The 16,560-nt window shown below is 35.5% G+C and overlaps 1 protein-coding gene across 5 annotated transcripts in view; it reads left to right on the forward strand.

The window, feature by feature from the left end:
* Positions 1-16,560, forward strand: part of DTWD2 (DTW domain containing 2) — a 266,159-nt gene that overhangs the window by 103,735 nt on the left and 145,864 nt on the right. For 3 of the 5 annotated variants that reach the window (XR_009264263.1, XR_009264264.1, XR_009264267.1), the window contains exon 6: positions 2,510-2,730. Coding sequence is in view for 2 of the 5 variants with exons in the window: in XM_058738403.1 (XP_058594386.1) it covers positions 2,510-2,680 (171 nt within the window). In the remaining 3 variants the exon portion in view is untranslated. Of the gene's footprint in view, positions 1-1,245; positions 1,578-2,509; positions 5,703-16,560 lie in introns of those variants that run through there. The other 2 variants (XM_058738411.1, XM_058738403.1) reach the window with 2 other exon arrangements.

Below are 16,560 nucleotides of genomic sequence, written 5' to 3' on the forward strand. Positions count from 1 at the left end.
AACAAACTTATTTCTTTGTTCCTCTGAACAAATATATAGCTTCACGTTGCCTCAGATATAATGTTGTTAGTTTATACAGAAGCAGTATCACTTATTATCACGCAGTGTGCTGAACATGTTAAATGCATCCTCTTAGTCCTCTTAGTGTAACCTAATAATGACGTCGTAAGGTTGACAATGTTTTCCTCATTTTATAGATGAAGAAAATGAGGCAAGGAGAGGTTTATGCGGCTTATCCGGGAACACCTAGCTAGCAAGTGATTACGTCAGTCAAGACAGGCCAGATGCAGCTGCAGTAACCTAACACTCCAAAATCAGAATGGCACAACACAACAGTGGTTTGTGCCTCTCTCTCACTGTCTTTGGGAGATTAGCGGGATGACTTGTGCTCGCTGCAGTTGCTTAGGGGCCCAGGCTGATGGAGGCACTGTGTAGATAGGTCATTCTCCTTTCATCAAGGAAAGCATAAAGGGAGGTGGTGAATTGTACGTGCTTTTCGAGCTACTGCCCAGAGGTGACACATGTTATTCGTGCTCGCGTTTCCTTAACCAGAGCAAGTCATAATGGCCATACCTAACATCAAAGGGCGTTTGGAAAATGTAGTCTGACTGTGTAGCAAGAAGGAGCATCAGTCTATTTGTGAACAGATGTATTGACGATCACACAGATGGAGTACGGGTCTAATCCAGATCTGTCTCCAAAAATGATTCCCTTAATTACCTCAGAGAATTGGTAGAGTCTTATCTTCAGGAGATAAAAGTTGGAGGCCCTTAACAATAGGAATATTAGCAGTCTAACGAATGTCTTAAATAGCAATAGAACCTTCCTTCAGTTGTCTCCATCTGTATAATGTCCTAGGTATGTTTTCTAGGGATGATGTTTCAGAATCCAGTCAGTCCACTATGTTTACTCAGGAAGGAAATATATAGTCATTTCCACATTCCCTCTCTTATTTGAAGAAATGAAGACATTAAAGGAAATTATGATAACATACACATGGGGCTTTCCAAGATAATGTCCTGCAGAACTTTTCCACGATGTTTATCTCTTACCTATTGGGGTATGTCAGTTTGATTGCACGTAACAGAGCCTTTATTGTGGGGATTGAACCATGTATATAGAGGCTTCTTTTTCTCCTGTAAATAAGTAATGTGAGGTGAGCAGTCCAGGGCTGGGGATTTCTTCTCTCTTTCTGCCCATCATCATATGTATTTGACTTTAATCTTTGTCTTTATTGCATTGTAGTCACATGATGTTTATCCCACCTCTAACAGTCCTGTTCCAGGCGAGAAGAAAGCACAAAAGCCCCTGCCTGCTGAGTCTGTCCCATTTTAAAGAGTGTTTCTGGAAGTCCCACCCAAGGACCTCAACTTACCTTTCCTTATATGGACTGTGTCATTAGCCAGTTAGTATTACTAGCTGGATACATTGGCACCTTGAATGACATTTGGAATGATAAAAAGAATGAGTGTGGAGAAGCAACCACCAGTGACTGCCACGATGTCTGAGTTCATTGTAAAATTAAAACCTTTAAGTTCTTTGCTGCCACTTACCTTGTATGTGAAAGGGAATAGATTTTCACATAGACATTGTGACATTTCATTTTTGCAATTAAATCTATCAGTTTTTTTCATTGTTCTTTTTATTTCTAAAAAACAAACAAACAAACAAACAAACAAACAAAACAGTTTCCTTAGTCATGTTTGCTATTGTTTGGAAGATTTAAATCAGGGGTCTCAGGCCCCAGGAAAGCATCTGACTCAGAATGTTTTAAATGCATGACATAGTGGGTTTTTTGTTGTTGTTGTTGTGTGTGTGTGTGTGTTTTTTTTTTTAATTATTTTTATTTTTGACCTTGAAAAACTTTAGGTAGGGCATTTGCTCTAGTTGTTTTTTAACTTCTACCATATTTGTTATCGTATGGGTCCCCCCGGCTTAAATGTTTATGTTATATGGCTGGCTCTGTAGGTATTTGAATGTAGACAAGTACAGATACAGTCAGAAAAACCCCAGGTTTGGGTATCTAACTTGTGTGTAGTCCTTGGACCATTGTGAGAGAATTCGTAAACCTGTTAACCTTCATCTGATTGTTACAGGTAACAGGAAGCTTGCATCAGTCTGTGATTGAAACCACATTAACTAATTTGTGTCTAAAGGTCTCTTTTACTCTATTTGTTACAGATTTAAATGTTATAATGGCAACAGTTTCTTGAGGTGTTTGAATGTATTAATGTATAAATGTAGATTTGGACTTTAGTATCTGTATGGGAAATTAACTATTTGTGTCTTTTTACTGGAACTCCTTAGCAGTATGTAAGGTATGAGTTAAAAGAAATTGTATATTTGGATGTCATATATTTATATTTAGTAGAGTGCCTGTTACTTTTCATGGTTAAAAGCCAATAATAATAAAAATAAACATAATAATCCCTGTTTCTGAAGAAAAAGTTAAATAGAATATGATGATTTGTTACAGACCCTATTTTAGTATCTTTTTTTATCTTCACAGACTTTGCTTCGCCCTCTTCAAGCTTTGTGCTCTTTCCAGCTGCAGCATGGTGCTCAAATTCGCCTCAGCAAGGAACACCTTCTGAAAAATGGATTATATCCTAAGCCAATGCCAAAGAACAAACGCAAGCTCAGGAAAATGGAACTGTTAATGAACAGTGTTAAAATTTAGTACTGTTGTTCCATGGTGCTAGTTATGGTGTCTTCCGCTGATAAAACCAGGTGAAGTTTTCAGAAAATTTAAGTCTGTGGGTTTTTGACTGTCTAGAGTGAGAGTTGCATGCTCAACTTGCCCAGCAGAAGGAAGTCAACCAAATAGCCATAAAAAAGCAAACAAAAAAAAATTTCGCTGACCCAGTAAAAACCAAGGTTTCATACTGAGTTTGTTTAAAAAAAAAAATGTGCCTCTAATACATTTTTCCAGATCCATAGTTTGGAATGTGTTTGAAATTAGTTGTTGAGCGAGGTTAGAAGGTTTTTTTTTTTGTTTTGTTTTTTTTTGTTTTTTTATGTAAAATGGAAAGAAATTATTGTACCTGATTGGGACAGTATTGTTTTCATGAATGTTAATAGATAATTAGGTGTATATAATAGAGGATACTTATGTCAATATGCAATATTGTACATAAACTTTATAGTTTGAAGTAATAACGATCACCAAGTAGTTTAGATTGAATTTATTTTTTTCATAGAATAATATAGCAGAATAAGGGAACTAAATAAATTACTTAGGTACTAAACTTGAACTCAGCTATTATGATTTAAGTGTTACTATTAATTGCCCCAGTTTTGTTGTATTAGGGTATACTTGGAACGTAAGATTATATTAGTTTCAGGTGTTCACCATAATGATTTGATATTTATATACATTGCAAAAATAATCATTGTATGATAAGTCTACCTAACATCCCTCATATGTACTTAAAAGATTTTTTTTTCTGATAAGAACTTTTAAGATAAACTTTCTTAGCAACTTTCTAATATATGGTATTTTTAATTTTGCAGAATTATTAACTACAGTCACCATGCTTTATAGTACATCTCCATGAGGTATTTATTTTATAACTGGAAGTTTGTTCCTTTTGACCCCATTCACCCATTTTGCCCACCCCACAGCCACCAGCCTGTTCTCTGTATCTGTGAGCTTGTGGTTTTTTTTTTTTTTCTTTCCTTTTCTTTTTTTTAAGATTCCACATAAGTGATATCAAATGATAATTACCTTTCTCTGTGTGACTTATTTCACTTACCATTATGCCCTCCAGGTCCATCCCTGTTGTTGCAAATAGCAAGATTTCATTCTTTTTTATGGCTGAATGATATTCCACTGTCTATATACACACCACATTTTCTTTATTCATCCGTCGATGTCTATTTAGGTTATTTCCATGTCTTAGCTATTGTAGATAATGCTGCAGTTAACACAGGTGCGTCTTTTGAAGTTACTCTTTTTGTTTTCTTTGGATAAATATTCAGAAATGGAATTACTGGAACTTAATGGTATTCTATTTTTTACTTTTTGAGGAACCTCTATACCTTTTTTCATTGTGGCTGCACCAATTTACATTCCCACCAACAGTGCATGATAGTTCCCTTTTCTCCATATCTGTGTCCCTTTTTATTTCTTGTCTTTTTCATTATAGCCGTTCAAACAGGTGTGAAGAGGCAGTTCTTTGGGGTTTTGATTTGCATTTCCTAATGATGAATGATATTGAGCATCTTCTCATATGCCTGATGGCCCATCTGTATGTCTTCTTTAGAAAAGAGTCTGTTCACTTCCTCTGCCCATTTTTTTGCCCCCTTTTTATTCAAATTGTGTGTGTGTGTGTGTGTGTGTGTGTGTGTGTGTGTGTGTTTGCTGTTGAATTGTAGGAGTCCTTTATTTTTGTTATTAACTTCTTATCAATATCTGACATACAAATATTTTCTCACATCCTGGGGGTTGCCTTTTCACTTTATTGATGCTTTTTTTTTGTTGTGCAGAAACTTTTTAGTTTGACGTGGCCTCACTTGTTTAGTTTTGCTTTTTTTGTATTTGCCTTTGGTGCCTGATTTAAAAAATCATTGCCAAGGCTGATGTCAAGGAGCTTACCACCTTTGTTTTCTTTCTAGTTTTATGGATTTCACATTTTACACTTGTCTTTAATCCATGTTGAATTAATTTTGTGAGTGGCATAAGATAGCAGTCCAGTTTCATTCTTTTGTGTGTGGCTCTTCAGTTTTTCCAACATCATTTATTGAAGACTGTCCTTTTGCCATTAAATGTTCTTGCCTCCTTTGTTATAGATTAATTGAGCATACATGTGTGGGTTTATTTCTGGACTCTATTCTGTTTGATGGATCTCTGTGTCTTTTATTTTTATGCCAATACCATACTATTTTGATAACTATAGCTTTGTAGTACAGTTTGAAATCAGGGAGTATGATGCTTCCCCCTTTGTTTTTCTTTCTCAGGATTGCTTTGGCTTTTGGGGTCTTTTGTGGCTCCTTACGAATTTCAGGATTGTTTGTTCTATATCTTTGAAAAATGCCTCTGGAATTTTAATATGGATTGCAATGAATCTGTAGATTACTTTGTGTAGTAGCCCTAATTTTGAAAAAGGTGCATGGAATTTTGACACAGCACACATTTTTATTTTATTCATCAAGAAGGCTTATTGAGTGTGATAAACTAGTCATATGGAAACAACTGAAATAGAATATAACTATAATTTCAACAACATATTTTTCTAACTGGGGCTATTTAAATATTTTTTCGTGAACAAAAACTTTCAATTTCAGAGAGCAAATTTTCCCCACCCTTTTGGGAAAAATATTTACTGACATTTTATATACTAGTAGAGACATGTATGTAACATATATTTGTATCTAACTTAAATCTACTGCAGTCGTATACCCATATTGGCAAGGAGAGGGGACTTTGTTTTCTTTATTTATGACTTCTAGAGTTTTTTGTATCCAGTATCAAGTTGTAAGGAAACTAAATGTGCGACCTAAAAGTAATCTTGTTATAAATACATGTGCATGTGTGATATATGAATGGTTATTTCTGACCATTTTCATTCTTATTTATTTATTTTTATTGTTGGCCTAGATTAAGCCCTTCTTAAAAGCTTTAATGCTAGTCAGAATGATAGTAAATGTTTGGGGAAACTATGTAGAAAATATTTTAAAATATTAAACAAAAGTTAGATTTCTATCCTGTATTATTGACTTTTTAAAAAATTAAAACACAGTTTGGCTCATTTAAAAAAATGTTTATTTATTTTGAGAGAGTGGGGGAGGGGCAGAGGGAGGTGGAGAAAGAGAATCCTCAGCAGGCTCCATCCACGATAAGCTCGATGTGGAACTTGATCTCACGACTTAGATCATGACCTAAGCCAAAATCAAGACTTGGTTGCTTAACCAACTGAGCTACCCACTACTATCAAATGACTATCTAAGTATAATAGAAAAGAAATAGTAATAATAATGTATAATGGTCTCCTAACAAATGGGTTAAAATAGTCTTACAGTAATTGTTTTCAGATTAAAATTAAATTTTGCAAATTTCTTTTATCCACTATTATTGCCTTTTAAAAAAAGATATTCCTGTATATGACCCATATAAGTCTTTAAATTGTATTTTAATTTATATTGATTTTTAGAATAATTACTACCTTTATCTTTTAACTACAGAATTAGGGTAATTTTTTTTTTTTAATTTTTTTTTTTTTCAACGTTTTTTATTTATTTTTGGGACAGAGAGAGACAGAGCATGAACAGGGGAGGGGCAGAGAGAGAGGGAGACACAGAATCGGAAACAGGCTCCAGGCTCCGAGCCATCAGCCCAGAGCCTGACGCGGGGCTCGAACTCACGGACCGCGAGATCGTGACCTGGCTGAAGTCGGACGCTTAACCGACTGTGCCACCCAGGCGCCCCAAATTAGGGTAATTTTTGAACACTTACAAAAGCTTAAAATTTAGTATTTTTGGAAATGTATAAGCATTTTAAAAATAAGTTTATATAGTTTTCCAAATTATTTTACTGACTTCTTAAATTACTTAATTAATTTTTTATTTCTTACTGATCTCCTGACAAGATTATTTCATTTACTCCTCTCTGGTATTCAATGCTTCTTTAGTCACTTGCTCTCATCAGGCAGTTTTAGATAACATTTAAAACCATTGGAGTGCCCCGGTAGCTCAGTCGGTTGAGTGTCCAACTTCAGCTCAGGTCACGATCTCACAGTTGGTGAGTTCGAGCCCCATATCAGTCTCATTGCTGTCAGCTTGCACTCTCTTTCTCTCTCAAAAATAAATAAAACATTAAAAAAAACAACTATCACTAGTAGGTTTAGTTATTAAAAATACTTATAATGTGTAGTATTATGTGAAGATTTTAACTGAAAATTTAACCTGGCTTTTAAAAGTTGTTACTTTTTTGGGGGCACTTGGGTGGCTCAGTCAGTTGAGTGTAGGCTCCTCATTTTGGCTCAGGTCATGATCTCGTGGTTGGTGAGACTGAGTCCCACGCAGGGCTCTGCACTGCAGTGCAGACTCCACTTTGGATTCTCTCTCTCCCTCTCTCTCTGCCTGTTCCTCAGCTCGTGCATATGTGCTCTCAAAATAAATAAGCATTTAAAAAATAAAAAAATAAATAAAAGTTACTTTTTTATTGTGTTAGTTGGCTTTTAAAGTTCAGATGCTTTTTATTTGTTTGATTTGCCTGGACTAGTTCCATTTTTTTGGGGATTTATAGCTGATAGTAGTCTTTACATACAAACTTGAACTACACTTTGATGTTGGGTAGATTGTTTTGTGAATTGTTACTTGAACCACGTAATTTAGAATGTAGTATTTCTTTATACACAAGGTGATTGATTATGCATTTAGCACAGTACGTTGTTGAAAATCACCATATAATGAGTGGTGTTATTTTCATTTTCTTGTACTTGAGTATGAAGGGTTGAGAGCTATACTGAATGAAGCAAGTCACAGTACTTGGCAGATTTCGCTAGGTTAGCTTGCAAGATTTCTCAGGTGAAAACATGAGAGTTATATTAAAAATTATGTTCTGGGGTGTCTGGGTGGCTCAGTCGGTTAGTGTCAATCTGTTAGTGTTAGTGTTAGTTTGGTGTCAGTCGGGGCGTCCCGCTTCGGCTCAGGTCATGATCTCAAGGTTTGTGGGTTTGAACCACGCATTGGGCTCTGTGCTGACAGCTCAGAGCCTGGAGCCTGCTTCCGATCCTGTGTCTCCCTCTCTCTCTCTGCCTTTCCTCTGTTCACGCTCTGCCTCTCTCTGTATTTCAGAAATGAATAAACATTAAAAAAAAAAAAAAGAAAGAAAAATTATGTTCCCCCTATTTTAAGACTTCAAACCCAACTTTCTTTAGCCATGACTACTGTAGCATTAGATTTTAGAAGGAGCAAGCTCTTCACTACCACCTTAATGAGTTATATAGAAGAGTACTTCTTCATAACTTCTTCAGTTTCTTCATCACATATTCCTACTTGCCCTAAATTGGCTATTTAAAAAATGTGATTGTGTTATTAAAGAATCCTTTCCATTGAATATTGATGAATTTCAGGAAAGTAAATTGTTGACCCTTGGATACAGTTGTCATTGGTATAGAAGTAAATGTTGATGCCCTAAGTAAAAAAACTAGATTTGACTAGGTGAACTCAAAAGTTTTATCTAATGGGCCTTTTATTATGTAGATTTAGTCCTTAAAAATAAGTGTGAGTGGATTTTTTTATAGGTAAATAATACTATGGTTTAGATGTAATGAAACTTTGCATTTAATTGTGTCCCATAGCATAGAATGAATCACAACCTCTTAACATTTTTCAATCAAATTTTTATTTACTGGATTTGCTTAATATATTCTCTTTCCTTTTTCTTTTTTTTTTTTTTTTAGCTTTATTAAGGAATCATTGACAAATAAAATTGTCAGGTGTTTAAAATGTACAACATGATGATACGATATACATATTCATTGTAAAAGGAGTCTCTCCATCAAGTTAACACATCCATCACCTCACATAGAAATGTTTTTTCGTGTGTGTGATAACATTTAAGTTCTACTGTTATGGCAGATTTCAGTTATACGGTCCAGTGTTATCGACTACAGCTGCCATGTTCCCCCTCCTTCCTCCTCATACTTTCTTCTTCCCAGATTCCTCCTCTCCCTTCTCCTCACTCTCCCTGTCCTCTTTCCTTTTCTAGTATCCTTATCCTGTCTACTGTTGTGTTTTTTTTAAATGTGTACAAATTATTTGTGTATCCTTGCATAAGTGGTTTTTTTAAAAAGGTCATGTAGGGGCGCCTGGGTGGCGCAGTCGGTTGAGCGTCCGACTTCAGCCAGGTCACGATCTCGCGGTCCGTGAGTTCGAGCCCCGCGTCGGGCTCTGGGCTGATGGCTCGGAGCCTGGAGCCTGTTTCCGATTCTGTGTCTCCCTCTCTCTCTGCCCCTCCCCCGTTCATGCTCTGTCTCTCTCTGTCCCAAAAATAAATAAAAAACGTTGAAAAAAAAATTAAAAAAAAAAAATAAATAAAAAGATCATGTAGTAGTCTTCACAGCTTACAATTTTATTTTTGAAATTTGTGCAGAAAATCAGGCACTTACTCTGTGCTGCTGACTTGTCTCCCTTACTCTACTCTACTCCCTTACTCCCTTACTCTCCCTTTCTCTACAGTAGAGAAACATGTAATCACTTACTAGTCTTCAATAATTGTTCACGTGAATCAACAACATAAGAATTTTTTAAAGAAACTTTTTAATGTAAGAATTTTTAAAAAACTGAGGTAGGTAGCCTTTGAATAAGAAATTATAGTTTACTCTTATTTAAAGGTATGTTAAGAAATGAAAACATTCTTCTTCATTCCCTTATTTTAATTGAAGTATAATTGACATAAAACATTAATTAGTTTCACATGTTTTTAGTGATTTGAGTGATATTTGTATACACCATGAGATGATCACAGTAAGCCTAGTTACCATTTGTTATCGTATGAAATTATAAACTTTTTTTCTTGTGATGAGAACTTTACGATATACTCTCTTGATAACATTCAAATATGCAATACAGTATTGACTATAGTCACTATGCTGTACATTACATTCCCATGACTTACTTATTTTATAACTGGAAGTTTGTATCTCTTGAACACAGCTACCCATTTTGCCTACTTCCCAAGCCCCCTCTCCTCTGGCAACCACCATTCTTTTCTCTTTGTGTTTTGTTTTGTTTGCTTTTTAGATTCCATAGGTAAGTGATATCATATGGTATTTGTCTTTTGTTGTTTGGCTTATTTCATTTAGTATAATATCTTCAAGGTCCATTTATGTTGTTGTTGCAAATGGCAACAGTTCATTCTTTTTTATGACTTAAGTAGTACTCCATTATATAATTCCACATCTTCTTTATCCATTCATCCATTGATGGACCCTTGGGCTGCTTCTGTAATTTGGCTATTGCAAATAATGCTGCAGTGAACATAGGGGTGCATGTATCTTTTCAAATTAGTGTTGTTGCTTTCTGCAGTTAAATACCCAGAACTGGAATTTCTGGATTGTATGGTAGTTCGACTTTTAATTTTTTAAAGAAACCTTGAAACATTTTTAAAAGTATGTCTGCCTCAGGATTTTTGTCATTACCCCATACTCCTCACTGATTTTGCATACTAATAGCATTTAGTCATCTCTCTCCACATATGTTATTTACAAGGTGAAAAATCGCTTATTACATTTTTTATATGTAATTTTATGGGAAACATTAGTTGATATGAAAATGGCAATAATTTACAATATGGTCATCAGATTTTATAAACATAACTGCCTATCATTTTGTATTTATTAAATAGTTTTACTTCTAAAGTTGCCTTTTTCTTAATAAAATCAGTGAAGAAATTTTTAAAATGTACATGAAAAACCTGGATCTAAAATGTAAGCTTACTTTTTTCCTGTTTCTGGAATATCTGATATTATGGAAATGAAAGAAATGTTTTAACAGCATATTTTAATACTTATTTTGTTAGTAACTCTCAGAACTCTCATACGTTCAAATTCTTTGTGGCAAATTCCATGTGGCAGGTACTTTCACCTGTGACATATATAGTCTCATATAAAAGAAAAATATTCATTTAATGAATAAGGTAAAAGTAAAGATTAGTTGAAATAAGGAATGTTTTTAAGGTAAAATGCATTAACAAATTGTTCCTTTAATTTGTGAAGTGTTTATTCAGTAACTTAAAGTAGGAAAAATAGTTTATGATGTCACTTTGATTTTTCATTTGTGCTAATTGATTTTATTATTTTTAAGAGTATTAGTACTTATTTTAGCTTGAGAGTTTGTTAATGTCTTTACTCTTGGTACATGATAATAGTGTTTACTTAGAACTAGACATGTGTGATTTATAATACCTAATATTCACTTAATTATTAATGCAATGTTAAATTTAATTTCCACTTTAAAAGAAATAGTTAAGTTCCTAATGACTCAATAGTTGTTTTGCATAATGGCTTTACTATTTTTTGTTGATAGCAAACATTATTTGAAATGTTTTTGAAAATATAATTGCTATGTTTTATTTTCTTGGTGATCCTCAATAACATCATTATTAAAATATCATAAATATTTAATTTGAAATGTATGAATTATTCCTAGCATTAAAGAACAGGGTCTGTTGGGTAATACATCTCTGCATGCACCTACCATTATTTTGAATAATGGACGTGATGATATTAGTAGCAAAATAGGCTTGGGCATCCATAAGAGGTTTTAATAGTATATAGTAAAAGTATCTGTAATCTGTGTCTTTTATGTGTATTCGTAGATCTTTGTTTACTTCTTATTTCTCACTTATCAGTCCAATAAACTATTTATTTAGTAGATATTTTTGTTTAGCTTTTACTCTGTGTCAGGCACTGTGTTGGGTGCTAGAGTGATGTGGATGACAGAGTCCCTGTGTCTGAGAAGTTGAAGTTGTGGCTGTTGGAGACATATCATGATAACATAATTTTAGATATTGATAACTGCTATGGAAGAGCATCCTAGAATAGAGTATGATGAGACTTTAGTCACAGTTGGGGAAGGCCTTGCTAGAGGAAATGAAATTCAGGTCTGTGCTAAATGATGAGAAGGAAGCAGCACATAAATAATTCTTCAGGTAGCTTTTTTTTTTTTTTTAAATTAATTCCAGTATCATTAGCATACAGTGTTATATTGGTTTCAAGTCTATAATTTAGTGATTCAACAATTCTATACATTACTCAGTGCTCAGCAGGGTAAGTGTACTCTTAATCCCAATCACCTATTTTACCCATCCCTTCACCCACCTCCCCTCTGGTAATCATCTGTTTGTTCTCTGTAGTTAAGAATCTGTTTTTTGGCTTGTTTCTTTTTTGTTTGTTTTGTTTCTTAAATTTCAGATATGAGTGAAATCATATGATATTTGTTTTTTTCTGACTGACTTATTTTACTTAGCATTATACTCTTTAGCTCCATCCATGTTGTTGCACATGGCAAGATTTCATTCTTTTTTATGGCTGAATAATATTCCATATATACACACACACACACACACACACACACGCACGCACGCACCACCTCTTCTTTATTCATCATTCGATGGGCACTTGGACTGCTTCCATAATTTGGGTATTGTAAATAATGCTGCAGTAAACATAATTGTGCATATATCTTTTCGAATTAGTGTTTTCTTATTCTTTGGTTATATACCAAAGAATGATGGTATGATTACTGGATCATAGATAGTTCTGTTTTTAACTTTTTGAGGAATCTTCACACTGTTTTATCCAGTGACTGCATCAGTTTCTGTTCCCACCAGGAGTGCATGAGTGTTCCTTTTTCTCTACATCCTCACGAACACCTGTTGATTCTTGTGTGTTTTTTAAATGTTTTATTTATTTTAAGAGACAGAGAGAGAGAGAGAGAGCATGTGCACATGCATGAGTAGGGGAGGGAGAGAGGGAGAGAGAGGAGAGAGAGGGGAAGGAGGGACAGGGAGAGAGAGAGAGAGACAGAGGGAGGGAGGGAGGGAGGGAGGGAGGGAGAGAGAAAGAATGAATCCTAAGGAGGTTCTGTCATTTCAGGGTAGAGCCAAATGTGAGGCTCGATTTCATCAACAGTGAGATCATGACCTGAGCTGAAATCAAGATTCAGACACTTAAGCAACTGAGCCACATAGACACTCCAGACTCTTGAGTTTTTGACTTTAGCCATTCTGACAGGTGTGAGGTGATATCTCATTATGGTTTTCACTTGCCTTTCTTTAATGATGAGTGAGTTTGAGCATCTTTTTGTGTGACTGTTGACCATATAGATATCTTCTTTGGATAAATGTCTGTTCCTATCTTCTGCCCATTTTTTAATTGGATTATTTCTTGGTGTTGAGTTGTATAAATTCTTTATATATTTTGGATACTAACCTCCTAAGGGATTTTTTAAAAAGGCATTATTTTTTTAAAAGAAATCTCTACACCCAGTGTGGTGGGGCTTGAACTCACAACCCCGAGATCAAGAGTTGTGTGCTTTACCAACTGAGCCAGCCAGGCACCCAAGGAATTTTTCAGAAAACTAATAGTTCATAGGGATTAAAGGAGAAGAATTTTTAAAGACATATGGGTTATTAACGATAGCTATCTTGGTAGACTGGTAGACTTGTTTGAAGGAAAAAGAGACAATTTTTATCTAATTGCATTTTTTATAGTGAGGAAAGTGGCAAAGTTCTCAAGGAGGCATGAAGAGGGATACTGAGATGTATGTATGGAGAGAGAAGACACGAAATATTTATCTAGAGAGTGGATTTACCAGAGGAGGCAGTAGGATTGTTTGGCATTGTGGTGTGCCCCTTTCAGATACGTGAGTATGAATTTGAAGTAGATCTGGTCAGGATGGTTATGTAATTTATGTATGTGTGCACGTGCCATGTTTTGCTGTGGTATGTAGTTCCCGAGTAAGCACCCCATTGGATTGGGGTGTTGTTAGATAAGCACAGGGGAAGGAGAGAAAGTAAGGTAGTGTGTCAAAATGCTAGACCATAGATTCTAGGCTGGATAAGGAAGGAAGAAGAACATCTGGACCATGGATACTGAAACACTGGTGTGGTCATTGATTGGAGGTCTTAATGAGGTAAAGAATCAAGAAGCTATAGAATTGGATGGGAAACTTTTCGGATATGGACGTCTCCAAGGATAAAACTAGTGGTGGAATGTAGGTATTGAATTCATCAATGAGTGAGGGGAAGCGAGTGGAGGTTAATAGATGATGTCAATGAGGAGGCTAAGAGGTAATAAAGTCAAATAATACATTGCAGATGGGTAGAGGTTTTTAATGAAAAAGGAGGAGGGAGCAAGAGAGTTGGATGGAAAGTGACAGTGGCCATCAAAGAGGAAACTGTGACAGGAAAAGCAGCCTCCCCTTGAGAGGGCTACCATTGAAGCAGTGTCCCAAAGGGACAGCAGGTTGTAGTTATGGTGAGGGAAACCTTCAGAAGGTGGGAGAGTTAATGGATAATTGGGTTGATCATCTAATTTATTATATAAATGAAGATCATTCCATCTGTTGGACGGGATACTGGAAAAACAGTAAAGAGACTCAGTAATGTGCAAAGTGTAACACAGTCACCCTGTTGATGACTGAGCATGAATTTTAAAAGATAGAGTGCAAGGGTTTGTTCATTGTGTGTGTGTGTGCTTTCCACACTGCCAAGCAATTAAGTCAGTTCTCTGTGGACACTGATCTGGTGTTCCACCAAATTTAACTCAGTTTTGATACTACCTGGAGTTGGTGTAACGTGATCCCACACATTAAGGTCTCAGTCCTACAGGACCTCCCCCTGTACCCGCTGCCTCAGACACCAATCTCAAGTCCAAGTTGCCACCTGTGCTTCTGACCAACCAGCTGTAGATTGGAATTTCCAACGATCCTTTCCTTAGGTTTGATTCATTTCCTAGAGCTTCTCACAGAACTCAGAGAAACATTTTACTTACTAGATTACCACCTAGATGGAAGAGATGCCTAGGGCAGGGTATGTGACAAAAGGCTTGAAGCTTCCTTACTCTCTGAGTGCACCACTCTCCCTGTATCTCCAAACTTGGGAGCTCTCTGAACCCTGTCCTTTTGGATTTTTATGGTGACTTCATTACATAGGTATGATTGATTAATTCAGTGGCGATTGGTTATTGATGTAACTTCCATCCCTTCTCCCTTCTCTGGTCTTTCTCTTTCTGGCTTATTTCACATAGCCTAATGTTCTCTGGGTTTCTTCATGTTGTTTGTAAATGGCAGGATTTCCTTTTTTATGACTAAGTTATATTTCATTGCAGGTATGTATATGTATACATACACATAAGGACACATGTACACGTATGGACACATGTATATGTATACATAAACACACATACCACATTTGCTTTATCTAGGTTGTTTCCATATCTTGGCTGTTGTGAATAATGCTGCAGTGACATGGGGTGCAGCTATCTCTTTGACATTCCAATTTTAATTCTTTGGATATATATGCAGGAGTGGGATTGCTGGGTCATGTGTTAGTTTTTTTGAGGAATTTCCATACTGTTTTCTATAATGGCTGTACCATTTTACATTCCTACCTACTGTGTAGAAGGGTTCCCTTTTCTCAACATCCTCAACAACACTTCTCTCTTGTCCCCTTGATGATAGCCATTCTGGCAAGTGTGACATGGTATTTCATTGTGGCTTTGATGTGCATTTCCTTAACCATTAGTGATCACTAGTAAAGCTAGACCCAACTGTATGCATTTTATAAGAAGCACCAGTCATGACAAAGACAAGGTTAAAATTAAAAGGATGGAAAAAGATATACCATGCAGACCTTGACTTTCTTCATTTTTTAATTCACCTTATCATTCATTCAACAAATACAGTTATCACCTAGTTGGTGTCAGGCACTGTCTTAAGTATATTGATGCACATAAAAAAAATCTAACTATTTGAGTTTTCCAATATTTTGGATTTTAGATGGGAAAATTTGATACTGATAGGACATTTATAGGATCTAAATGCTTGTTTCTAAAAAACAAGTCTTGTTCTTAAAAAAGCCAGCTTGTACACCAGTTCATTCTCCAGTTAATTCTCTTTTTATAGTTATAAATGTCTACTGGACCAAAAAAACCCAGAATACTCTTAATCACAGTGGTGGGCATCAGTAGTTTTTAGTAAATTCTTTAATCCTGTCTGGATCTTTATAAGGAAGGCTACCACAATAGTAATATTTTAAATACCTTGTTTGATTAAAATATTTGCTTCAATTCTTGTGATCTGGTCGTTAATTCTTTAATTATCATTTTAGAAACCATATCACATCCACTTCCTCTTTGGGGAATAGAATCTGATTTTTCCTCCCGAGCCCAGGATGTTGCTCTCCACATGTGGTGCATCTCTGTCAGGAGTGAATAAAAGCTCCATTAGATGTTTCTTATAAAGAAAATTAATTTTCTTTTCTTAACGTCCTTCACTTTATTATCATCAGAGTAGAATTCAGAAAAAGGACTGTAATATATGTTGACAGGGCCTTCCTGTAGAGAGGCTGTTCCAGTTAACTTGCTGATTTCTACAGGAAAATGCCTTGCCTAGTGCATAATTCAGGGAAGATAGAAGCAAGGGATTGGACTGACCAATGATTTCAGTGAGGAAAACATGTTGGAACCAAAATATTCTATGTAAAATGTATGATGTTCTTAATGCTCACATTTAATATTTAATAGCTCCCGTCCTGCAGGGTAGTCTTTGAACTGCAAGTTCAGCTACCTGACTGGCATTTCTGTATGCCACAATTAGAGCTGTCAAAACAATCTCTTTTAAAATAGAATCAGAAGGAGCTTGAGTGCTTGTTATCTGGAGTTGTTGCAGCATTACTTGATGTGAATACAGAGTTTCCCCCAAAAGGTGAGGCTAGAAAAATATTTTCTGGTTAGAAGTACTTCTTCTATACATAACACACACCAAAGGAAGCGACGCATCTTTCCAGGCTAATGGTGAGATCTTTTTCTTTAATTATTTAGATATTTATGA

This window comes from Neofelis nebulosa, chromosome 1 (genome assembly GCF_028018385.1).
Source record: "Neofelis nebulosa isolate mNeoNeb1 chromosome 1, mNeoNeb1.pri, whole genome shotgun sequence".
NCBI classification, from domain to species: Eukaryota; Metazoa; Chordata; class Mammalia; order Carnivora; family Felidae; genus Neofelis; species Neofelis nebulosa.